This window comes from Macaca thibetana, chromosome 19 (genome assembly GCF_024542745.1).
Source record: "Macaca thibetana thibetana isolate TM-01 chromosome 19, ASM2454274v1, whole genome shotgun sequence".
NCBI classification, from domain to species: Eukaryota; Metazoa; Chordata; class Mammalia; order Primates; family Cercopithecidae; genus Macaca; species Macaca thibetana.
This window is the reverse complement of record NC_065596.1, coordinates 38,682,092-38,706,359: the sequence shown is the minus strand read 5'-3', so window position 1 is coordinate 38,706,359 and position 24,268 is coordinate 38,682,092. Positions and strand designations below refer to the sequence as shown.

The 24,268-nt window shown below is 48.6% G+C and overlaps 2 protein-coding genes across 3 annotated transcripts in view; both read left to right on the top strand.

The window, feature by feature from the left end:
• The window catches only part of ZSCAN18 (zinc finger and SCAN domain containing 18), a 407,087-nt gene that overhangs the window by 59,425 nt on the left and 323,394 nt on the right, over window positions 1-24,268 (top strand). The gene's annotated exons all lie outside the window — the stretch shown is intronic.
• On the top strand, window positions 833-12,460 carry ZNF132 (zinc finger protein 132). 2 transcript variants are annotated; one of them, XM_050768586.1, is made up of 4 exons: window positions 833-1,307; window positions 3,845-4,013; window positions 5,825-10,801; window positions 11,099-12,460. In XM_050768586.1, exons 1-3 carry the CDS (start codon window positions 1,245-1,247, stop codon window positions 7,714-7,716), a joined length of 2,124 nt encoding a protein of 707 aa, XP_050624543.1. In that variant the 5' UTR covers window positions 833-1,244; the 3' UTR covers window positions 7,717-10,801; window positions 11,099-12,460. The 2 variants fall into 2 exon arrangements, with proteins under 2 accessions (XP_050624543.1, XP_050624541.1); XM_050768584.1 differs by lacking the exon at window positions 833-1,307 and having other exon boundaries at window positions 2,325-4,013.

Below are 24,268 nucleotides of genomic sequence, written 5' to 3'. Positions count from 1 at the left end.
AGTCTTCGCATATGCAGATCCCTCCTTCTGTACCCTCCACGTCTCAACAAACTGGATTCTGAAATGGTGACCCCCCTACCTGTGAACGCTCCACACTGTTCGGTGGGGCTGCAGAGGACCTGGGGAAGGTACTTCTCAATTGGAGACTTAGGGCAATGGTGCTGAGTCCAGCCGAATGGGTGCCAGGAGACCCTTGGCACACGCTCCAAGCCTGCAGCCGGGCGCACGCTGGGTCAAGACCTCCAAACGCGTGGCTTTTCTTGGCCTCGGCCTCGCGCTCCTTAAAGCCGACACAACGCCAAGGGCGACCACTCCCGGGAGCCGCGGACACCTCCGCGCGGTGCGACCTGAGGGTCCCATTGGGCCGGCTTTATCTACGGCCGGGGGGAACACTGGGGCTCGGGGGGCGATATTCGCCGCGGTCGGGGCGCTTATATGTCACGGAGGCGGAACTTCCCCGACTCTCGTGCCTTCCTCACTCCTGTTTTCATGGGCCCAGGGAGCCTCCAAGATTCCGTCCCTCGCCTGACAACGCGGTGCCTTCAGATGCAGACAAAATCGAGAAATGCCAAAGTGACGGTCCGAGGACGACGACAGAAGTCCCGCTTGCAGACTGATTGGCCCGCGTCTTCCACCCCGCCCGGAAGTGCCCTTCTCCTGGGCTGCCAATGGCCAGCCCTGAGGCACGGCGAGGGCCCTTCTGGATAATGTAGTTTGCGTTGGTGAGCGGCGACGCGATAAACGCCTTTCCTCAATCACCTTGGCAACGGCCTAGCGGCAGCGTGACGGGCATAGGAAAATAGCGTCATAGTCGGCGGGGAGCCTTGAGCCAATGAAGGCGCGGACCAGGAGCAAGTCAGAGCCGGCATTGAGGGGCGGGACTTCCGGCGCCGCCATTGCGGTGCTCATTTTGCAGCTGGTGGGTTGGGCTACAGGAGGCCTCTGGAGCCAAACAAGGGCGCGGGAGTGGGTGCAGGGACCAACAACGCGCCTTCGCACGCACCATAACCCCCGGCTAATTACTATGCTTTTATGAGCCAAGGTGTTCCCGAAAGTGGAGCCAGCGCCACGCGTCTCAGGGGTCTCCATCCCCAGCCTTCGTCCCTGCGGTGCCCGGAGGCCTTGCGCGCATTTTGTATTAGGAAAGACAGGTCCTGAGTGCGACCGTCACCCAGCGTTCGCGCCACTCAGTGGAAGTGTGAGGGTTCGGCTGAGCGGCAGGGCTAGCCCTAGCGCCTCCTAGTATGGCCCTGCCCAGCCCACAGGTTCCAGTGGGGTTGCCAGCGTCGCTGATGGGCCCGGCGCAGGTGAGTGGAGTGTGCCCCAGGCCCTCACCCGCTGGGATTCCGGCCCTTAGGATCCTGAAGCCCAGATAGAGGGGATGTTGGTGTCCTGGGGCGCTTGGCCGTGTCCTGTCCTCACACGTGGGTCTTGGGCCCTGCCCTGGGAGTCACTTACCCTTACCATCCTGAATCCAGGCCAGGCGTTATATCGAGGGATTCCCATTTCTGGAATCCTGTGTAATGAGATCTGGAAGGCTGTCCCAGGCACAGGGACCAGCATGTGCACCTTGCTTGGTTGTGATGAAATGGAAGCATTCCAGGGACTGCAGGTCTCCATTTAGTCTGGTGGAAACAGAGCAGGGAAACCAGAGTTAGGCCTGGAATGGCAGCCTGAGGAGCTGGGCCTGTATTCTGATGGTGGTGGGAGCCATGGAAGGTTTGGAGCAAAGGAAGGAGGTGCTCTGACTCCAGTCTTAACAGACTCCCTATAGATGCCTAGTGGGCAGCAGACTGGAGGGATGGTGAGGGTGGAGCAGGAAGGCCAGTGAGGAGCTGACAGACGTGGTCCAGATGTGTGCTTTGGGTAGCTGGACAGAGGGGTGCCCATGGAGGTAGGACAGATGGTTGGCTTCTGAATCTGCCCAAATTGGGCCATAGATTACCGGATGTGGGACAGTGAAAGAGAGTGAAATGTTAAGATTGACTTTAGGCTGAGCACAGTGGCTCACACCTGTAATCCCAGCACTTTGGGAGGCCGAGGTGGCCGGATCACTTGAGGTCAGGAGTTCAAGACCAGCCTGGCCAACATGGTGAAACCCCGTCTCTACTAAAAATACAAAAAAATTAGCCAAGGCATGGTAGTGCGCGCCTGTAATCCCAGGAACTTGGGAGACTGAGGCAGAAGAATCGTTTGAATCTGGGAGATGGAAGTTGCAGTGAGCTGAGATCATGCCACTGCGCTCCAGTCTGAACGACAGCGAGACTCTGTTTAAAAAAAAAAAAAAAAAAAGGTTTCCAGGCCCAGTGGCTCGCGCCTGTAATCCCAGCACTTTGGGAGGCCGAGGCGGGCGGATCACGAGGTCAGGAGATCAAGACCATCCTGGCTAACACTGTGAAACCCTTTCTCCACTAAAAATACAAAAAATTTGCCAGGCGTGGTGGCAGGTGCCTGTAGTCCCAGCTACTTGGGAGGCTGAGGCAGGAGAATGGCATGAACCCGGGAGGCGGAGCTTGCAGTGAACCGAGACCACGCCACTGCACTCCAGCCTGGGTGACAGAGCGAGACTTCATCTCAAAAAAAAAAAAAAAAAATTGACCTTAGATCTTTCAGATGTGGAAGTTGGTGTGAGGAGTAGATTTCAGGGGGAAGATAAAGAGTTGGATTTTGTTGTATTTGAGATGTCCCAGACACTACCAAATTGAGTTGCCAAGTAGACCCCTAAACATGCGATTATGAAATTACGTCGGGTTTAGGCTGGAAACATCCAAGGGATGGATGCTTGTGGGTGGGCACTGCATGCAGTTGTGGGTTGGGTTCAAGATAGTGGCCGAGCCTCCTAAACAGAGAGTAGGTCTAGGACAAAAATGAAGCATAGCGGCAGAAGTAGGATGAGAGTTGGGCTTTGGTTTAGGTTGATTTATCTCTCTACAGCTCACTACATTGTCGTGGCCATCCTTGTGGTCAGGGCATGTTACCTCCTCTTAAGTAGGGTCCTGGGGTTTTTGTCAGGCTGGTGTAGTGGCAGGATCAGAAAGGATCAGCCTAAGCTGAATCCCCAAGCCAAGGTGGGGGCCAGTGGGTCTTGGATTTGAGTGTTAGGAAGAGCAAGGACAGCTATGACTGGGAAGGAGACAACACATACAAAGGCAGAGATATAAGAGGGAAGAGATATTTGAGATCTGCTTATGGTTCTGGGCAGCTGATGGTTGAAGAAATAGGGAAAGGACGGGAGGCATTGACTTGAGGGGCTATGGCTGCCTCTGGCAGTGGGGTTTTTGGAGCCCTGTTGTTGGCTTGGACCAGGATTGGATCCTGGTTGCGTCTGTCAGGTATGCTATGTGCATGGTGAGATGCTAGGGAGAATACCTACAGTGTGAACAGGGAGGAGGTGGAAATATAAGAACTGTATGGTCTGAGGAGTCACGTGTAAAGGTGAGGGAATGTGAACCATTGGGCCCATGGCCCTGGTACAAGAGTCTTAAGAGAAAGGGAAGCCCAAATTTTCTTATGTTTGGGAGGTATGAGCCAGAAGTCACAAGGAAAATTGACCAGCAGGAGGGAGGAGGCAGCATCCATCTGCCCACCTGCCTGTTGTTCCTCTAGGTTGGATTGGCCTGGATACAGTGACCAGTGGGACTACTAGGAGAGAGGGGCACCATTAATTCCAGGGCATGTTAGGCGGGGGCCCTGAGGAAGAAGATAAGCTGCGGATAGGTGAGTAGTGGATGGACTGAGAGGATCATAAGAAAAAGAGATGTTAGTGGTAGATGTGGCGGGATTCCGAGTCACACGGCAAGGGCCTGCATATTTCCATTTGACCAATTGTTTGTTTCTTTGTCAGCATACCTCTTGGCCCTGTGGCTCAGCTGTCCCCGCATTGAAGAGCCTGGTAACCTTTGAAGATGTGGCTGTATATTTCTCCCAGGAGGAGTGGGAGCTCCTTGATGCAGCCCAGAGGCACTTGTACCACAGTGTGATGCTGGAAAACCTCGAGCTCGTGACCTCACTTGGTAATACCCTGTCCCAGCATGGTGATGACCAGCTTATGCCCTGTGTCTTTTCCTCATAGAAAGCTCTGTTCATCCCAAAGCCAGATCACGGGTACTGCTTCCTTCTCAGGTTTCCTGTTGTAGGTGCTGGGGTGCTGAGACTCTGCTGTGTGTACTTCCCCTATCGCTCTCTGAGCAGCCTCATGAGCTTTCCTAATAGCTGTTGCCCAGAAGCCTTGTGGAGGCAAAGGTTGGGGATCAGACATCTCCAGTCTGCCTAACAGATCCCACTGAGCTTCACCAAATCCCCGGTTGGGTTACCCAGTATGAAGCCATGCCCAGATTTTGTCTCTGTCTCCAGTGAGATTTTTTTTTTTTAGATGAACTCTAGCTCTGTTGCCCAGGCTGCAGTGCAGTGGCGTGATCTCGGCTCACTGCAAGCTCCAGCTCCCAGGTTCATGCCATTCTCCTGCCTCAGCCTCCCAAGTAGCTGGGACTACAGGCGCCAGCACCATGCCCGGCTAATTTTTTTGCATTTTTAGTAGAGACGGGGTTTCACTGTGTCAGCCAGGATGGTCTCGATCTCCTGACCTCTTGATCCACCTGCCTCAGCCTCCCAAAGTGCTGGGATTACAGGTGTGAGCCACCGCGCCCAGCCCTCAATGAGATATTTTTTAAAAACAGCTTTATTAAGATAAATCATACAATTCACCTTTTCAAGTACACAGTTTAGTGATTTCTGTATGTTTTCACATGGTATAATCATTGCTATAATGTAGTTTTAGCATGTTTTCATCACCTAAAGAGAAACTATAGGTCTCATTAGCAGTCCCATTAGCTGTCACTCCCCATCTTTCCTTATCCCTTTCCTTCCGGTCCTAGGCAACCACTAATCTACTTTCTGACTATATAGATTTACCTTTCCTAGACATTTTATAGAATACTATGTTTTTCTGTGACTGGCTTTCCCTTAGCATGTTTTTGAAGTTCATCAGTGTTGTAGCATGTATCAGTATTTCGTTCTTTTTTACAGCCAAATATTCCAGTGTGTAGATGGACTACAGTTTGTTTATCCATTTATCAGTTGATGAGCATTCAGCTTGTTTCCATTTTTTAGGTGTTAGAAAAAATGCTACTATAGAAGCTGGGCAAGGTGACTATAATCCGGCTACTCAGGAGGCTGAGGCAGGAGGATCACTTGAGCCCAGAGGTTTGAGACCAACCTGGGCAACGTAGCAAGACCCTATCTCAGTTTTTAAAAAATACTGCTATGAACAGTCTTGTACACATTTTTGTGTGGATGTGTTTTTAGTTCTCTTGTGTAGCTCTGTAGGAACAGACTTGTCAAACTATTTTCCAAATTGGCTGCACCATTTCACATCCCTATCTGGAGTGTATAAGTGCTCCAGTTTTTCTACTTCATCTTCATGTATTGTTGTTTATTTTTTTATTATTATTTTAGCTATGTTAGTGAGTGTGAAGTGATATCTCATTGTGGTTTTGGTTTGCATACTCCTCATGATTAAGGATGCTGAACTTCTTTTCATATGCTTATTGGCCATGTGTGTATATATCTTCTTTTACAGAAATGTCTAAGTCCTTTGACCCATTTCTGTGTCCTTGCCCCTAGGGAGGTCTCCCTTATTCTGTTGCTTGGCTGGTCCCTATCCTGCCAATAGTAGTGGGCCCTTCCTCACCCTGATGGCCCCGTTGGCCTATCAGCAATCCCTGGGACCTCTTCTTGAGTGTGAATTCCTGGGTAACATTTCTAAGGAAGTCACCCATTCCCACCAAGTAGAATAGTTAGTTAACTGGCATTTCTGTATTTTCAGGTTGTTGGCATGGAGTAGAGGGTGAGGAGGCCCATCCCAAGCAGAATATTTCTGTAGAAGAGGTGTTACCAGTCAGGATCCCCAACGCAGATTCTTCCACCAAGAAAGCTAACTCCTGTGACATGTGTGGGCCATTCTTGAAAGACATTTTGTACCTGGCTGAGCATCAGGGAACACACTGTGAGGAGAAACCCTACCCATGTGGAGTATGTGGGAGAGACTTTTGGTTGAATGCAAATCTTCACCAGCACCAGAAGGAGCATAGTGGAGGGAAGCCCTTCAGATGGTACAAGGACAGGGATGCACTTATGAAGAGCTCTAAAGTCCATCTGTCAGAGAACCCCTTCACTTGCAGGGAAGGTGGGAAGGTCATCCTGGATAGCCAGGACCTCCTCCAGCTTCAAGCTGTTGACAGCGGGCAGAAGCCATATTCCAATCTTGGGCAGCTTCCAGAAGTCTGTACCACACAGAAACTCTTCAAGTGCAGTAACTGTGGAAAAGCCTTCCTGAAGAGCTCCACTCTCCTCAGCCATCTGATAACTCACTCTGAAGAGACACCATTTGCATGCCCAACAGGTGGAAATTTCTTAGAGGAGAAATCAACCCTTGGTAATCAAAAATTTCACACTGCAAAAATACCCAATGTGTGTAAGGAGTGTGGGAAGGCCTTTAGTCACCCATCTAAGCTGAGGAAGCACCAGAAATTTCACACTGAAGTAAGATATTATGAGTGCATTGCGTGTGGGAAAACCTTCAATCACAAACTCACATTTGTTCATCATCAGAGAAGTCACTCAGGAGAAAGACCTTATGAGTGCAGTGAATGTGGGAAAGCCTTCAGTAACAGATCACACCTCATTCGGCATGAGAAAGTTCACACTGGAGAAAGGCCTTTTGAGTGCCTGAAATGTGGAAGAGCCTTCAGCCAAAGCTCCAATTTCCTTCGGCACCAGAAAGTTCACACACAGGTAAGACCTTATGAGTGCAGTCAATGTGGTAAATCTTTCAGCCGAAGCTCTGCTCTCATTCAGCACTGGAGAGTTCACACTGGAGAAAGACCGTATGAATGCAGTGAGTGTGGAAGAGCTTTTAACAATAACTCCAACCTTGCTCAGCACCAGAAAGTTCACACTGGAGAACGGCCTTTTGAGTGCAGTGAATGTGGAAGAGACTTCAGCCAAAGCTCCCATCTCCTTCGACATCAGAAAGTTCACACTGGAGAACGGCCTTTTGAATGCAGTGATTGTGGTAAAGCCTTCGGTAATAGCTCCACACTCATCCAGCACCAGAAAGTACATACTGGGCAAAGGCCTTATGAGTGCAGTGAATGTAGGAAATCCTTCAGCCGCAGCTCCAGCCTGATCCAGCACTGGAGAATTCACACTGGAGAAAAGCCTTATGAGTGTAGTGAGTGTGGGAAAGCCTTCGCTCACAGCTCCACTCTCATTGAACACTGGAGAGTCCACACAAAAGAAAGGCCTTATGAGTGCAATGAATGTGGGAAATTCTTTAGCCAAAACTCCATTCTCATTAAGCATCAGAAAGTTCATACTGGAGAAAAGCCTTATAAGTGCACTGAATGTGGGAAATTCTTTAGCCGAAAATCTAGCCTTATTTGTCATTGGAGAGTTCACACTGGAGAAAGGCCTTATGAATGCAGTGAATGTGGGAGAGCCTTTAGCAGTAACTCCCACCTGGTTCGTCATCAGAGAGTTCACACACAAGAAAGGCCCTATGAATGCATCCAGTGTGGAAAAGCCTTTAGTGAAAGATCTACACTTGTTCGGCACCAGAAAGTTCACACCAGAGAAAGGACTTATGAGTGTAGCCAGTGTGGGAAACTCTTCAGCCATCTTTGTAACCTTGCTCAGCATAAAAAGATTCATATTTGAGTAGAGCCTTATGGAAGTGGTCTTCGTGAGAAAATCTTCAGCCAAGTCAAACTTCATGCAGCAGTATCCCCATACCAGAAAAATTACCTACATGTACTGCTAATGTGGAAAAGCCTTCAGAAGCTACCCTGTTTCTGACCAGCCCAGGAACCTTTGCAGGGCCATCTCACCCATGCAGCATAAGGCAGAAGCCATGGCCACTTTCCATCTTGCCTGGATCCAAAAATTTGCAGCAGTCCTGTCCTCTGGCTTGGGGAAAACAGTACCCTGAGCCTCCCTTCACCTGTCCTGTAGGGATTCAGGACTGTCCTCAGCTCACTGGAATGGTTTAATTCCCATTGCTTCTGAGAGGGTTAGGCAGTGAACTGAATGCATGCTGGCCGAGGGGCCTTGAGGGAAACCTAATTTGAGCTCAGGAAGATGCACATTCCTCGTGGATGTAGTCAAGTCTGTGTTTAACCCCTAAGATGTGTCCATTGAGACCACAAATCACCTGCCACTAGAATCACCTACCTTGTCTGCACCATACGCGTGATAATAAAGACCTTATTGATCAGGTCACCTTTAATCTTAGGGGTTCTGTTGGGGTAGGTTGAGAAAATGAATGGATAGAGTGGGGAGTGCCTTTTCAGGGCACAAAATCTGCCTGAGGGCACAGTAGAAGAGCAGGTAGTTGCTCTGTCCTGTTGTAGCCTACTTTGCATTGCTATGTGAAAGACTGAAAGGCTCTGGATTGAACGTAGTGGCCTATGTTTCAGTTACCACAGGGCCCAGAGCTTACCCTGAGGAAAAATAAATCCGTCTACAACACTAATGTGTCACAGGGTCACCAAGGCAAAGACCTAGAGGGGTCCAGGGAGGACTCTGTGCATAGAGAAACACTGGATGTGAGGTAATAACTAGGAATTTAGGGAGACTGTGGTGAACTAGGGCACATGCCATCATGGACAAAGAAGCAGCCATAGTTCCCCATCAACTGGGACTCTGCAGGGTGAGGGTGTGCAGAACAACTGCAGAGCTGCAGACCTTTGTATTTGCCATGTTAAAGTTTTTGCTATAGTTAAAGCAGATAAATGCAATATTGTTTACATTCACTTCTCTCAAACTGTATCTTGGCATCCATCACTCCCCAGGTAGGAACTGGGGACTGAGAGAAGCAATAGCCTGACGTCCAGGAAAGTGTTTTTTGTAGTCTGGCCAGGGTTTCTGGTCACTAACACACACTTCATGCCTTCACAGTCTTGCTGGCCAACAGAGTGGGCACAGGCAAATGGGGGCGTTTAACACAGTTGACAGAGCTGGTATTTTAGAAGGAGATTGAGATTTGGAACCTTGCAGAATATGGTGTTTAGCACCTATTTTAAAAAGCTTATTTACCATGTAATTTCATCATCATCACATGTGAGTTGTTGCTGTTTCTTTGACCTCCCCCATACAAGGAAGTACTCATGAGAGCACTGGCTGGGATGTGAACAGGAGTCCCCATAAAGGAGAGGCCTGGCCAGGTGCAGTGGTGCACACCTATAGTCCTAGCTGCTTAAGAGGCTGAGGCAGGAGGATCTCTTGAGCCCAGGAGGTTGAGTCCATCCTGGACAACATAGCAAGGCCCCATCTCTAAAAAAGAAAAGAGTGGCCTGGGCTCACATCACTGAACAGCAGTTTCAGTAGCCACTGCCAGCTGTCCTAGATCCCTCTGTTCTCCCTGCCCATGTGAATGTCACCTAACAGGCTCAGCAGTGGGGTATGTGACAGGACCAGTACTCCATGACTGGTCGTTCCTCACCCTGACCATGGCACCCTTGCCCTGCCAAAGATTGTACTCCTGGCTGAACATTAGGCAGTATACTCCAGATAGAAACCAAACAGAGTAGTGGATCAAACTTTTCACCAACAACAGACCATTTATGGTGGAGACCACCTTTTCAGATGTGACATGGCTCACAGTCTCATTTGTAAAGAGCACTTTTCAGTTCATGCACAGCAGGATTCATAAGTGAGAGGACTCAAGGACTAGGCATTTGTGAAGGCTTTCCAGGGTAACTACCCACTTCTGGCACTGGAGTACCCGAATAGTGAGAAGCTCAAAAGAGAATATGGAAATGCCTTCCTTTCTCCATCACCAGAGCACTCATGGCACAGGGAAGCCATGAAAAGTTGAGTGGGAAGATCCTGCCACACAGCTCCAACATCAGATAACACCAGGCAGGCCATGATAGGGAGAAGCCCTTCAAGAGCAGTGGCTATGGGAAGACATGAAGACTTTTGCCCTCTTCAACCACCTAAGAACCCACACTGAAGAGAAATCTTTAAACACTTGGTATGAAAAAAGACCCTCAAGAAGAAATCAATCCTTATCTATAACCAAAAAATTCACAATAGAGAAAACCCCCGCATGTAAGGAATGTGGGATGGTCTTTGGTCACCTCTCCTGTGTGAGAAAGCAATATAAAGTACCTGTGGGGAAAAGGCATTACAAGTGCAGTGAAAATGGGAAAGCCTTCAGCTGTAGACACCCCCTTTAAAGAAAAATCACCAGAGAATTCACAACAGAGTTATGGGCAACAAATGTGGGAAAGCCGCAGCTCCCAGAATCTTAGGCAGCACTGTATTACTGCTATTGCAGAAACCATCTGTATTAGTTACCTATTGCTGTGTAACAAATTACTCAAAACCTAGTGGCTTAAAACAATAGTTATTATCTCACAGTCTCTATAGGTCAGAAACTTTGGTGCAGCTAGCTGACTCCTCTTCAGGGTTTCTCACAAGGCTAACATCAAGATGTCACCTGGGGGGTGTGGTCATCTGAAGGCTTGCCTGGGGAAGGCTCTGCTTCCAAGCAAACTCACGTAATTGGCAGCATTCAGGTTTTTTTTGTGGGCTGCTGGACTGAGGGCCTGTCTGTTGGTCTGAGACCTCCTCCAGTTCTCTGCCACATGGGCCTCTCCAAAATGGCAGCTTGTGGATCAAAGCTTGCAAGCTGATAATGCAATGGAGAATACCAACAAGTCAATCATTTGTAATCTAATAATGGAAGTGAGATCCCACCATCTTTGCTATGTTTTATTTGTTAGAAGCAAGTCACTTGGTCCGGCCCACAGTCAAGGGGAGAGGATTTTTTTTTTTTTTTTGAGACGGAGTCTCACTCTGTCGCCCAGGCTGGAGTGCAGTGGCGCGATCTCGGCTCACTGCAAGCTCCGCCTCCCGGGTTCACGCCATTCTCCTGCCTCAGCCTCCCGAGTAGCTGGGACTACAGGCGCCCACAACCGCGCCCGGCTAATTTTTTGTATTTTTAGTAGAGACGGGGTTTCACCGTGGTCTCAATCTCCTGACCTTGTGATCCGCCCGCCTCGGCCTCCCAAAGTGCTGGGATTACAGGCGTGAGCCACCGCGCCCGGCCAAGGGGAGAGGATTACACAAGAGCATGAATACCACAGGGCAGAGATCATTGGAAGCCATGTCAAAAACTGCCTGCCACACTGTGTCATCTCTGCCACCTGGCAAGATCTCATGATGTGTCAGTCTCCTCCACTGCGCTAAGGGAAGGCAGCCTACCTTTCCATTCTCTAGAGAGAATTTCATATAGTCTGAGCCCTTTGAGTACCCTCATTTTCTTTCCCACTGATGGCTTTAGATTTTGGTATGACACAGTTCTTGCTAAGATCTGAGCTGGTGTCTTCTGGAGCTTTCCAGAAAAGGCTTCTTGCCTGGGCATGGTGGCTCACGCCTATAATTCCAGCACTTTGGGAGGCCAGGGCAGGCAGATCATGAGCTCAGGAGATTGAGACCATTCTGGCTAACATGGTGAAACCCCATCTCTACTAAAAATACAAAAAATTAGCTGGGCGTGGTGGTGGGCGCCTGTAGTCCCAGCTACTTGGAAGGCTGAGCAGGAGAATGGTGCGAACCCGGGAGGCAGGGTTTGCAGTGAGCCAAGATTGCACCACTGCACTCCAGCCTGGGTGACAGAGCGAGACTCCGTCTCAAAAAAAAAAAAAAAAAAAAAAAAAAAAGGTTTCTCTTCGTGGACACATTGTTTGCATCTACATGTGACACTTGGGAATGATTTGTTCAATCTCAATCACCCAGTCCTGGATCTGCCTGTCTCTCACTGAGATAATAAAGGCCTTAATGTGTAGCCACTTGCATCAGAGGTGGCGAGGTGAGTTGAAACAATTCATCCTAATAAAAAGAACAGCTTTTGTAGGGGGCACTGAGTGTCTCAAACAGCCGCATGGGCAGGAATAACACTCAGTCCAGTTTTGGTTGAATTTGCCTTGTTGCCCTAAGGCCTCCTGTGAAAAACTGACAGGCTCAGACTGAATCTTGTGGTTTAGACACCAAGGGTCACCTGTGGACCCAGAGCTGGCTCTGAAGAATGGGGTAGTTTCTTTGAGAACCTCCACAGCAAAAATTTGGTCCTCTGTTCCCAGTGCATGTCCTACTTTACTAGCTATGTCTCCCAGTACCTGCCCATGGCTCATGACTCATGAAATATAGAGCTCAGTAGGCAGGTATAACTGGTTCAGACCTGCCAGGGCTATGTGGAAACTATCATTGGTACAAAAACAGTGTGGAGAAGACTGTGGTAGACAAGAGGGGACATGTCTGTTCTAAGGGCATATCAGAAACTTCCAATGACTATGGCCAAGTGAGATAAGGGTGTATAGGACTTCTCAGGACATGCAGACCTATGTGTCACTCATAGCTGAAATTCAAATAAATGTTTTGTGGATTTCCTGTGGACTCCCTGGGCTGTTCATCTCATAGCCATCCCTGCACAGGTAGGAACCTCCAGACAGAGAAGACAGAAACCATGGTCTGGAGGGGCTTATGTGAGTAGCCAGGGTTTCTTGAGACTCACATGGCCGTGGCCTTCATCATTCCACTTCTGGTGGCCACCAAGCAGGTCTGTCCCTCTTAAGGGGTGGGGAAACAATATGGTGGAGTCAGTACAGATTTCCCATATCTCCTGCTTTTCCAAGAAGAGCCAAATATTCAGATTTTTATGTGGCATGTGATTTTATAAATGTTGAAAATCATTTCCAAAAACATTTCAATGCAAACTCAGTTCACCAAAACTATAGGTTGGCTTTAGATATTTCCCTGGGTCCTCCTGAGGCCTAGGGGAGAAAAGACCAGAAATCCTCTGACATGAGAATCTTTGGCCTGTGGTGTCCATCCATACTGTATGATGGATCAGAGGCCACTGCAGCTGCCATCTCTCCCAGAAGCCCCTGAGGGGATGGACAACGATAACCACATTGTGAGCAGAAGCCACAACAGTTTTGCAGTTAGCAGAGTTTACAGCAGGGCTTCTCAAATACTCCCCAGCACAGTGAGGTGTCTGGGGGATCCCTACCCTGCTTGGGCCTGCCTTCCTGAGTGTAATGTCTCCAATATGGAAGACGCATGTGGGATCAGAATTAAAGGTCAGTTGAGCCACATGGGGCTCAGGCTTCTAAGCTAATAAAGTTAGGGTAGACACATCATCAGAGCTCAGTCCTCTGTGTGAGTGGCCAGGATTAGATCTGATAAGATGGTGCTGGGCATGATGGTGGCATGCCTGTTCCCAGCTACTTGGGAGACTGAGGCAGGAGGATCACTGGATCCCAGGAGTTCAAGACTGCAGTGAGCTATATTTGCACCACTGCACTCCAGCCTGGGCAACAGAATGAGACCTTGTTTCTAAAACAGGGAAAAAAGGTCCGGGCACGGTAACTCACGCCTGTAATCCCAGCACTTTGGGAGGCCGACACGGGTGGATCACCTGAGGTTGGGAGTTTGAGACCCGCCTAATATGGAGAAACCCTGTCTCTACTTTAAAAAAAAAAAAAAAAAAAAAAAAAAAAAAAAAAGCCAGGCATAGTGGCACATGCCTGTAATCTCAGCTACTCAGGAGGCAGGAGAATTGCTTGAGCCTGGGAGGTGGAGGTTGTGGTGAGCTGAGATCGCGTCATTGCACTCTAGCCTGGGCAACAAGAGTGAAACTCTGTCTCAAAAAAAAAATAAAAAATAAAAATAAAAAAGGGAAAAAAAGGTTCCTAAAACATGAGTAGAGTCCTATGTGTTTCTATTGAACCTGCCTTCTGATCTCCGACTGGGTCTCAGTATACAGCACCCAACCTGTTAGGGGAAGAGAGAGAGATGTTTGCCAATAACGCCAGAGTATTCCAGGCAAAGTCTTGATGGCTCTGATCTTTGAGCTGTCCAGGTTACCAGCTTTTGTGGGATGCAGTGGTTCCACTGCTTTCAGACTATGCTCAACCCAAAAGGTAGTTGCCTTCAGCCCCTTGATGCAGTGTACTGACTACCCTGTTATTGTACACTCCGCTGTATGCAATGGTAGTTCTCTTCTGGAATCTACTGGGCAGTTCCATGCCCCTGGACCTTTGCTTGTGCCCTCCCACATCAGGGACACCCTTGAAAGGCTTCTCAACCTCTCCCAATCATACCTCCAGATCAGCCGCAATCTCTCCTTTATGCTGGTGTCAGCATCTGTTGATTGCCTCATCTCCAACTCCCAAGCTTTGAGTGAACTATCCGGAACATGAGGGCTATGAAATCTGAAGAGTAGCAGATTAAGGCCAAGGGTGCCAAAACACTCAGTAACCTTCTCTGGCTTGGCTCAACTTGGACTCCTACTGCTAACAAATTATGTGATCTGGGACACAGACTCCCAAGTTTCAGTTGTCTCTTCTATAAATCCATGAAATCTGTCTCGTAGTGTCACCAGAATTTCGGTCAACACAGAAAGCTCTCCATCAATATGAAGCCCTTTACACCTAGAGTGGGAATCACTACATTCCCCTTAGGCCACACCCACTAACCAGAGCTTCAGCCATTATACCCGGATGGCAGACAATGTTGTCCTACCATGCCATCCTTTCACCTTGGACCCCAATTTTGACATTTCCAGACTTGCCTCTTGTGAAACCCAGATCCTCTACCCCCAGCCCCAGCCTGCTTTTGGCACTCAGTGAAGTCAGCCAAGCTTCAATTGTGTGATGGGGGAGGCACGGCCTGACAACCAGTGACTCAGAGCTACCAGTCTCTGGCCTCTCCAAAATGCCAAGAACTCATCGATCTGCAGACCTTGTAACCCTCAAGGAATCACTATTCCCTCAATGGGTATGAAAATAGACACCACTGTGATTCAAGAAGGTGATCCCAGAAAGGAACACAAGTGAAAATTTATAACCAAGAGATTTCAACATGGGAGGGTGGAAATCTAGAGGTAGGGAGAGGTGAGTAAACAGTGGAAACATTAGACCCAGTTCACCTGCCTTGAAATCCCAGCTCTCTTTCTTACTAAATCCTACCTACCATGTGACCTTTGCATTAGGCTGTTTTTGTGTTACTTTTTTTTTTTTTTTTTTGAGACGGAGTCTCGCTCTGTCCCCAGGCTGGAGTGCAGTGGCCGGATCTCAGCTCACTGCAAGCTCCGCCTCCTGGGTTTATGCCATTCTCCTGCCTCAGCCTCCCGAGTAGCTGGGACTACAGGCGCCCGCCACCTCGCCCGGCTAATTTTTTGTATTTTTTTAGTAGAGTCGGGGTTTCACCGTGTTAGCCAGGATGGTCTCGATCTCCTGACCTCGTGATCCACCCGTCTCAGCCTCCCAAAGTGCTGGGATTACAGGCTTGAGCCACCGCACCCGGCCGTTTTTGTGTTACTATAAAGAAATATATCAGGCTGGGCACAGTGGCTCACGCCTGTAATCCCAGCACTTTGGGAGGCCGAGGCAGGTGGATCACCTGAGGTTGGGAGTTCGAGATCAGCCTGGCCAACATGGTGAAACCACGTCTCTACTAAAAATACAAAAAATTAGCCGGGCATGGTGGCAGCGATTGTAATCCTAGTTACTTGGGAGGCTGAGGCAGGAGAAATGCTTGAACCCAGGAGGCAGAGTTGCAGTGAGCTGAGATCACAGCATTGCACTCCAGCCTGGGCCATAACAGCAAAATTCTGTCTCAAAAAAATAAATAAAAATGAAAGAAAGAAAAGAAATATCTAAGTCTAGACAGTTTATAAAGAAAAGAGATTTGGTCAGGCGCGATGGCTCACGCCTGTAATCCCAGCACTTTGGTAGGCAAAGGCAGGAGGATCACTTGAGCCCAGGAATTTAAGACCAGCCTGGGCGACAGAGCAAGACCCCATTTTTTTTTTTTTGAGACAGAGTTTTGCTCTGTCACCCAGGCTGGAGTGCAATGGCTCCATCTTGGCTCACTGCAAGCTCCGCTTCCCGGGTTCAAGCAACTCCCCTGCCTCAGCCTCCTGAGTAGCTGGAACTACAGGCACACGCCACCATGCCTGGCTAATTTTTTTGTAGTTTTAGTAAAGATAGGGTTTCGCCACATTGGCCATGCTGGCCTGAAACTCCTGACCTCATGATCCACCTGCCTTGGCCTCCCAAAGTGGTGGGATTATAGCCATGAGCCACAGCGCCTGGCCAAATTGTTTCTGATTATCTCAAATGAAGCCGCTATAAACATTTGTGTACAAGTCCTTGTATGAATGTATCCTTTGAACTATCTTGGGTAGATACCTAGAAGTGGAATTTTGGGGGTATATGGTAGGTGTATGTTTGTTTTTTTTGTTTTGAGATGGGGTCTGGCTATGTTGCCCAGGCTGGACTTGAGCTCCTGGGCTCAACAGATCCTCCCGCCCAATGTAGCTGGGACTACCAGTGCACTCCACCATACCCAGCTTTTATGTTATGTTTAACATTTTAAGAACTGTCAAACTGTTTTCAAAAAAACTACGACACTTATATTAGAACTCACTGAGAGTTCTAGTTGCTCCACATTCTTGCCATATTTTTGTATGTTTGTCTTTTTCATTTTAATAATTCTAATAAATGTGTAGTGGTATCTCATCATAGTTTAAATTTGCATTTCCTGAATGACTAGTGATATTGAACTTTTCAAGTGTTTATTTGATAACCATATATCTTCTTTCAAAGAATGTTTGTTCAGATCTTTTGCCCATTTTTAACTTGGGATGATTATCAACTTATAATCAACTTGTGTTATTTATATATTTGAGATAAAAGATGTCAAATATATTTAGCAAATATTTTCTCCCAACATGTGTTTTTCCTTTTCCTTTTGCTTGTTTGTTGTTGTTGTTTGTTTTGTTTTGTTTGAGACTGAGGTTCACTCTTGTTGAACATATTGAGACTTCCAGTTCATGAACATGGTAAATGTCCTCATTTACTTAGGTGTTCTTCAATCAGTCTCTCTGAGTCAAGCCATTCTCCTGCCTCAGCCTACCAAGTAGCTGGGACTACAGGCATGGTGGCAGGTGCCTGTAGTCCCAGCTACTCGGGAGACTGAGGCAGAAGAATGATGGGAACCCAGCATGCGGAGCTTCCAGTGAGCCAAGATCACGCCACTGCACTCCAGCCTGAGCGACGGAGCGAGACTCTGTCTCAAAAAATAATAATAATAATAAAAAAATAAATCCAGTGTTCATTAATTTCCTATCTAGATGATCTATCTGATGCTGAGAGTGGAGCATTAAAGTTCCTATTACTGTATCAGGGTCTACCTCTCTCTTTAGATAGAATATTTGCTTTATATATCTGGGTCCTCCTGTGTTGGGTACATATATATTGAGAATTGTTATATCCTCCTGCTAAGTTGATCTCTTTATCATTTATAATGATGTTTACTGTCTTTTTCTTTTCTTTTTGTAGAGACAGGGGTCTCACTATGTTGCCCAGGCTGGTCTAATTCCTGGCTTCAAGTAATCTTCTCACCTAAGCCTCCAAAGTGCTGGGAATTTAGGTGTGTACCATCACACTAGGCCTCTTGACTTAAAGTAGGTTTTATTAGTTCCTCTCGCTCCATTTTACTCCATTTTCTATCTGCATGGAGTACTTTTTTCCATCGTGTTACTTTCGGTCTTTATGTATCTTTACAGGTGAAATCAGGCAGGCTAATTCTTAGGCCTACAGGTGGCTTGCTCAGGTGCCGGCAGTGGCAGAGGTGGGCCAAACAAGGTCCTTGGGCCCCTAGGAAGCATGTGTGGCATGGGCAATGGCACCAGTGGCGGGACAATCCTCAAGTTCCCAGGCAGCATACACAGGCATTACTATTGTCTGCAACAGGCAGGGCTGACCAGTCTCCAGAACCCCAGGTGGCAGGTATGGGAGGGTGCTGGTGGTGGCAACAGACTGAGTGGGCAAATCCTCAGGCCCCCAGGAAGAGTGCATAGATGCCAGCAGTGGAGGACAGGGAAGGGCGATCTCTAGGGCCCCAGGCAGTGTGGATACCACTCAAGCACACTACCTGGAGTCCTAGGAATCACCGGTGCTTCCCTGTCCACCACTGCCGGCATCTGTGCCAGGGAGAACCTGTCCTCAGGGTGTGTGCAAGTGTGTGGTGGCCCTGATACTGGGAGGGGAGTAGGGTTGCTGTTGGTGGCAGCAGCCCCAGGCAAGCAGCTCTCAGGCTATGGGGAGTACACACTTTGGCTCCCCTTGTCCCCGGGGCAACCTCCAGGGGAACTACACTGCCTTGGATGTGGAACTACACTGCTAGAGTGCAGGGGACCCGACCACACTGCTGGGTCCAACCCCTGTACAGCCACTGCAGCCTTAAAGATGGATGTAGGGGGATGTCAGAGGGGCTCCAGGGTTGTGTAGATGCAGGGTCGTTGGGTCCCAAGGCACGATACAGTCTGGTCTCTCAAATATGGCCATGCAGCATCTGACCTTAGGTCCAGCAGTGAAAGGGGTGGGGTGTGGGGGGAGGCGGGACACCACATGAGCTCCCTGTATGGAATAATGTCATTATGCAAACTCTAGACAAATCCCTATGCTAGTCTCAGGGGCTGTAAAGATTAAGGAGATCTGGCCAGGTGCAGTGGCTCACACCTGTAATCCCAGCACTTTGGGAGGCGGAGGCGGGTGGATCAATTGGGGTCAGGTGTTCGAGACCAGCCTGGCCAACATGGTGAAACCCCGTCTCTACTAAAAATGCAAACATTAGCCAGGCATAGTGGTGGGCACCTGTAATCCCAGCTACTTGGGAGGCTGAGGTACGAGAATTGTTTGAACCCGGGAGGGGAAGGTTGCAGTGAACTGAAATCACACCACTGCCCTCCAGAAAAAAAAAAAAAAAAAAAAAAAGATGAAGGGGATCTCTTGTGACTGGGATGGCTGGAGACCATGGTAGGAACTTGGACCACTGAGGATGTCTCACTTTCCCTTTCCCTGCACTCGGGAGCCTCTCCCAGCCAAGTTGGATTCTAACTTCCTTCTTCTGTGCCTCAGGTGTTTCCTGTCACTTCTCTGCTGAATTCCATCGTTTTCTCTTAGGTACCGTATTCAAAATGTGATAATCTCCTCGCTATTTCGCTATTTCGTTGCCTCTTTGTGGAAGAGGCAATTGCCAGATGCCTCTATTCAGCCATCTTGGAGCCCCCTCTCAATTTAATTTTTAATGCGGTGTGATTTAAGGATCAAGGTTTCCATTCTGTTTTCTTTGCTTCTGTTGGAGTATGGCTATCCAATTGTTCCCGCACTCTGTGTTGAAAAGACTATACTTTCCTCCACTGAATTACCTCTGCTGCTCTCTCTAAAATCAATTGATGATCTGTGTGTGTCTATTTCTAGATTCGGTTCTACTTAATTTGTCTTTTTTTTTTTTTAACTGTAGCTCTGTAGTAAGTCTTGAAATCATGCTATATAAATTCTTTATTCATTTTAAAGTTGTTTGGTCCTCTGCATTTCCATGTGAATTTTAGAATTAGCAAGTATATTTCTGTTTTTAAGAAAGCCAATAGTGGCTCACACCTGTAATCCCAGCACTTTGGGAAGCCGAGGTGGGCAAATCACTTGAGGTGAGGAGTTCGAGACCAGCCTGGCCAACATGGTGAGACCCAGTCTCTACTAAAAATACAAAAATTAGCCAGGCGTGGTGGTGCGCACCTGTAGTCCCAGCTACTTGAGGGGCTGAGGCAGGAGAATTGCTTGAACCTGGGAGGCGGAGGTTGCAGTGAGACAAGATTGCACCACTGCACTCTGGCTCTGGTTACAGAGCAAGTCAAAACCAAAAAAAAACCTAGTGACATTTTTATTGGGACTGCATTGAATCTGCAAATCAACTTGGGGAGGATTAACATATTGAGACTTCCAGTTCATGAACATGGTAAACGTCCTCATTTACTTAGGTGTTCTTCAATCAGTCTCTCTCAGCAACGTTTTGTAGTTTTCAGTGTACAAGTCTTGCATAATTTTGTCAAATTTATTTCTAAGTATTTCATAATTTTATGCTTTTATAAATTACATTTTTAAAATTACACAGCTGGGCGCAGTGGCTCACACCTGTAATCCCCCAGCACTTCGTGAGGCCAAAGTGGGCAGATCACGAGGTCAGGAGTTTGAGACCAGCCTGACCAACATGGTGAAACCCCGTCTTTACTAAAAATACAAAAATTAGCCGGTATGGAGCCACACGCCTGTAATCCCAGCTACTCGGGAGGCTGAGGCAAGAGAATCACTTGAACCTGGGAGCTGAGACTGCGCCACTGCACTCCAGCCTGGGCGATGGGGAGACTCCGTCTCAAAAAAAAAAAAAAAAAAAAACTTAACAATTTGAATTGGCATCCATTCACCCCAAAAAAGCAGCACTGAGATTTCTTTTTTTTCTTTTTTGGAGATGGAGTCTCGCTCAGTCACCCAGGCTGGAGTGCAGTGGCACGATCTCGGCTCACTGCAAGCTTCACCTCCTGGGTTCACGCCATTCTCCTGCCTCAGCCTCCCGAGTAGCTGGGACTACAGGCGCCCACCACCACACCCGGCTAATATTTTGCATTTTTAGTAGAGACGGGGTTTCACCGTGTTAGCCAGGATGGTCTCAATCTCCTGACCTCGTGATCCCCCTGCCTCGGCCTCCCAAAGTGCTGGGATAACAGGCGTGAGCCACCGCGCCGGCCAGCACTGAGATTTCCATAGGCAGCAAGGTGATCAATATCCTATCCAGCAGCCAGTCTGAGTGCACAGGCTGGGGAAGTGGGGAAGCAATGGAAAATGAAGGTAATTCCTCCCTCAATGGATTTTTGTGAAGCTGAGGGAGGAGGCAGATGGAACTCTACTCCAGAGCAGGTTGAAGACGCTGAAATCAGCAAGAGGCTGAAAGCACTTCCCCACAAGACAGGCCCGTCATTGCCATGGCAGTTTGCCATTGCCTTGGCAACACCCGGAAGTTACCACCCATTTTCTAGCCCATTCTGAATAACATTTAGCATCTTGTATGTCTTTAAGAGTGGGTATATAGGCTGGGCGTGGTGGCTTACGCCTGTAATCCCAGCACTTTGGGAGGCTGAGGTGGGCAGATCACAAGGTCAGGAGTTCGAGACCAGCCTGGCCAGCATGGTGAAATCCCGTCTCTACTAAAAATACCAAAATTAGCCAGGCACGGTGGCTGGTGCCTATCATCCCAGCTACTTGGGAGGCTGAGGTAGGAGAATCGCTTGACCCCAGGAGGCAGAGGTTGCAGTGTGCTGAGATCGCGCCACTGCACTCCAGCCTGGGCAACAGAGTGAGACTCCGTCTCAAAAAAAAAAAAAAAAAAATTGGGTATAAGCCAGGAAGAGTGTCACACCTGTAAACCCAGCACTTTGGGAGTCTGAGGCTGGAAGATCACTTGAGCCCAAGAGTTCAAGATCAGCCTGAGCACATGGCAAAACCTTATCTCTTAAAAAAAAAAAAAAAAGAGGCCGGGCGCGGTGGCTCAAGCCTGTAATCCCAGCACTTTGGGAGGCCGAGACGGGCGGATCACGAGGTCAGGAGATCGAGACCATCCTGGCGAACACGGTGAAACCCCGTCTCTACTAAAAAATACAAAAAACTAGCCGGGCGAGGTGGCGGGCGCCTGTAGTCCCAGCTACACAGGAGGCTGAGGCAGGAGAATGGCGTAAACCCGGGAGGCGGAGCTTGCAGTGAGCTGAGATCCGGCCACTGCGCTCCAGCCCCGGCGACAGAGCAAGACTCCGTCTCAAAAAAAAAAAAAAAAAAAAAAAAAGAGATGGGGTCTTGCCGTGTTGCCATAAACTTCTCGGCTCAAGCGATCCTCCCACCTCAGTCTCCCAGAGTGCCGGCATTACAGGCATAAGCTACTAATCCTGACCCCCCACCAAAAAAAATTTTTTTTTTTTTTTTTTGAGGCGGAGTCTTCACTCTGTCGCCCAGGCTGGAGTGCAGTGGCACCATCTCGGCTCACTGCAAGCTCCGCCTCCCGGGTTCGCGCCATTCTCCTGCCTCAGCCTCCCGAGTAGCTGAGACTACAGGCACCCGCCACCGTGCCCGGCTAATTTTTTTTGTATTTTAGTAGAGACAGGGTTTCACCGTGTTAGACAGGATGGTGTCGATCTCCTGACCTCGTGATCCGCCCGCCTTGGCCTCCCAAAGTGCAGGGATTACAGGCGTGAGCCACCGCGCCCGGCCAAAAAAATTTTTTTTTGAGACAGAGTCTTGCTCTGTTGCCCAGGCTGGAGTGCAGTGGTGCAATGTTGGCTCACTGCAACCTCTGCCTCCCAGGTTCAAGCAATTCTCCTGCCTCAGCCTCCCAAGTAGCTGGGATTACAGGTGCCCACCACCATGCCCTGTTAATTTTTTTGTATTTTTAGTAGAGACGGGGTTTCACCATGTTGGCCAGGCTGGTTTCGATCTCCTGACCTAAAGTGATCTGCCCACCTTGGCCTCCCAAAGTGCTAGGATTACATGCATGGGCCACCACGCCCAGCCTAAAACGATTTTTTTTTTTTTAAATTAGCTGGGTATGGTGGCATGCACCTGTAGTCTCTGCTACTCAGGAGGCTGAGGTAGAAGGATCACTTGAGTCCCAGAAGTCAAGGGTGCAGTGAGCCGTGATCACACCACTGCACTCCAGGCTGTGTGACAGAGCAAGACTTGGAAAAGGCCCCATAAACCCCAAGATCTGGATCCATACTTTGGTTACCCCACCTGTCTCCCTTGAGCCCTAGAGGGAGAGCCCTGACGCTGTGACTGCAAAAACTTGACAGTGGAAAAGGCCACAGCATCCAGAGACACCGGGAGTACTGGCCAGGTCAGAAAAGGCACATCCCACGACTACAGAATCCTTCAGTCTCAGGATAATGGCCATGAGAAGAGAACAGCCCAGAGAGTATATGAGAATCCATAAAGTCTGTAAATTATTTGCTGACAGTGAGCTTGCTACAAATAACAGGTCTGCAATTGCTGAGTTCTGGTGCCCTCACTCCATGAAACCTCAGTTGCTGGAACATTTGTGGATGCGTCTTTAGAACTGGCACAAGCCCTCTTGTTTACCAGACACTTCACTCCATACTGCTTCACTATTTCTATGCCCACTTACTATACTCAGATTACTCTACCCAGCAGGCCCCTAAGGGTTTTACAGTCGGTCTAGAACTTACCTCCATGTTCCAGATTTTGGAGAATATGGCTTCTGAGCTGAAAATGGAAATAGCTCCTTCTGACTAATGCTGGAAGTTCTGGAACATTCCCTGGGAACAAAGAACGCAACTTTTTCTGTCCATAAACATACAGAAGATCTCTCACCAACTATTCCCTTCCTCAAGGTGAGCTCTGGACCCACAAAAAAAAGCCTGACATCCAGGCTACACGTCTTTCCCTGGAGGACTCAGGGGCCAAAACAAATTAGGCCAACCTTGATTAGAGCTATTTTCTGTCATCCTGCCATCCCCACTGAGGCAGAAAAAACTCAAGAGACCACCCCCACAAAAGCCATTCCCTCAACTTATGGTGATAGTGCCTGATTCTATTCTCAACAATCTCTCCAAGTACAGGGGTCAGAATCTCAATTTTTTTTTTTTTTTTTGAGATGGAGTCTTGCTCTATTGCCCAGGCTGGAGTGCAGTGGTGTGATCTTGGCTCACTGCAAGCTCCACCTCCCGGGTTCACGCCATTCTTCTGCCTTAGCCTCCCAAGTAGCTGGGACTACAGGCATCCGCCACCACACCCGGCTAATTTTGTTTGTATTTTTAGTAGAGACGGGGTTTCACCATGTTAGCCAGGATGGTCTTGATCTCCTGACCTCGTGATCTGCCCGCCTCAGCCTCCCAAAGTACTGGGATTACAGGTGTGAACCACTGGCGCCCAGCCCCAGAACCTCAATATTAAAAGTGACTTGGCAAGGCACAGTGGCTCACAACTATAGTATCAGCACTTTGGAAGGCTGAGGCAAGAGAACTGCTTGAGGCAAGGAGTTCGTGACCAGCCTGGGCAATGTAGCAAGATCCTGTCTCTGTAAAAAATTTTTTAAATTAGCCAGGCATAGTGCCACACCAGTACAATCCTAGCTATTCAAGATGCTGAAACAGGAGGATCACTTGAGTCCAGTAGTTCAAGTCTGCAATGAGCTAGGATCACACCACTGCACTCCAGCCTGGGCAAGAGCGTGAGACCCTGTCTCTAAAAAAACTAGGCCAGGCACAGTGGCTCCCCGCACTTTGGGAGGCCAAAGCAGGAGAATAGCTTGAGGCTCAGAGTTCGAGACCAGCTTGGGCAATGTAGCGAGACCGTGT

What these genes read in the sequence shown, in the direction of transcription:
- ZNF132 (XM_050768584.1), top strand. Translation starts at nt 3,758, where the DNA reads ATGTTAGTGGTAGATGTGGCGGGATTCCGAGTCACACGGCAAGGGCCT. An exon ending in CGAGCTCGTGACCTCACTTG is followed by an intron (nt 4,014 to 5,824) that starts GTAATACCCTGT and finishes CTGTATTTTCAG; the next exon opens with GTTGTTGGCATGGAGTAGAG.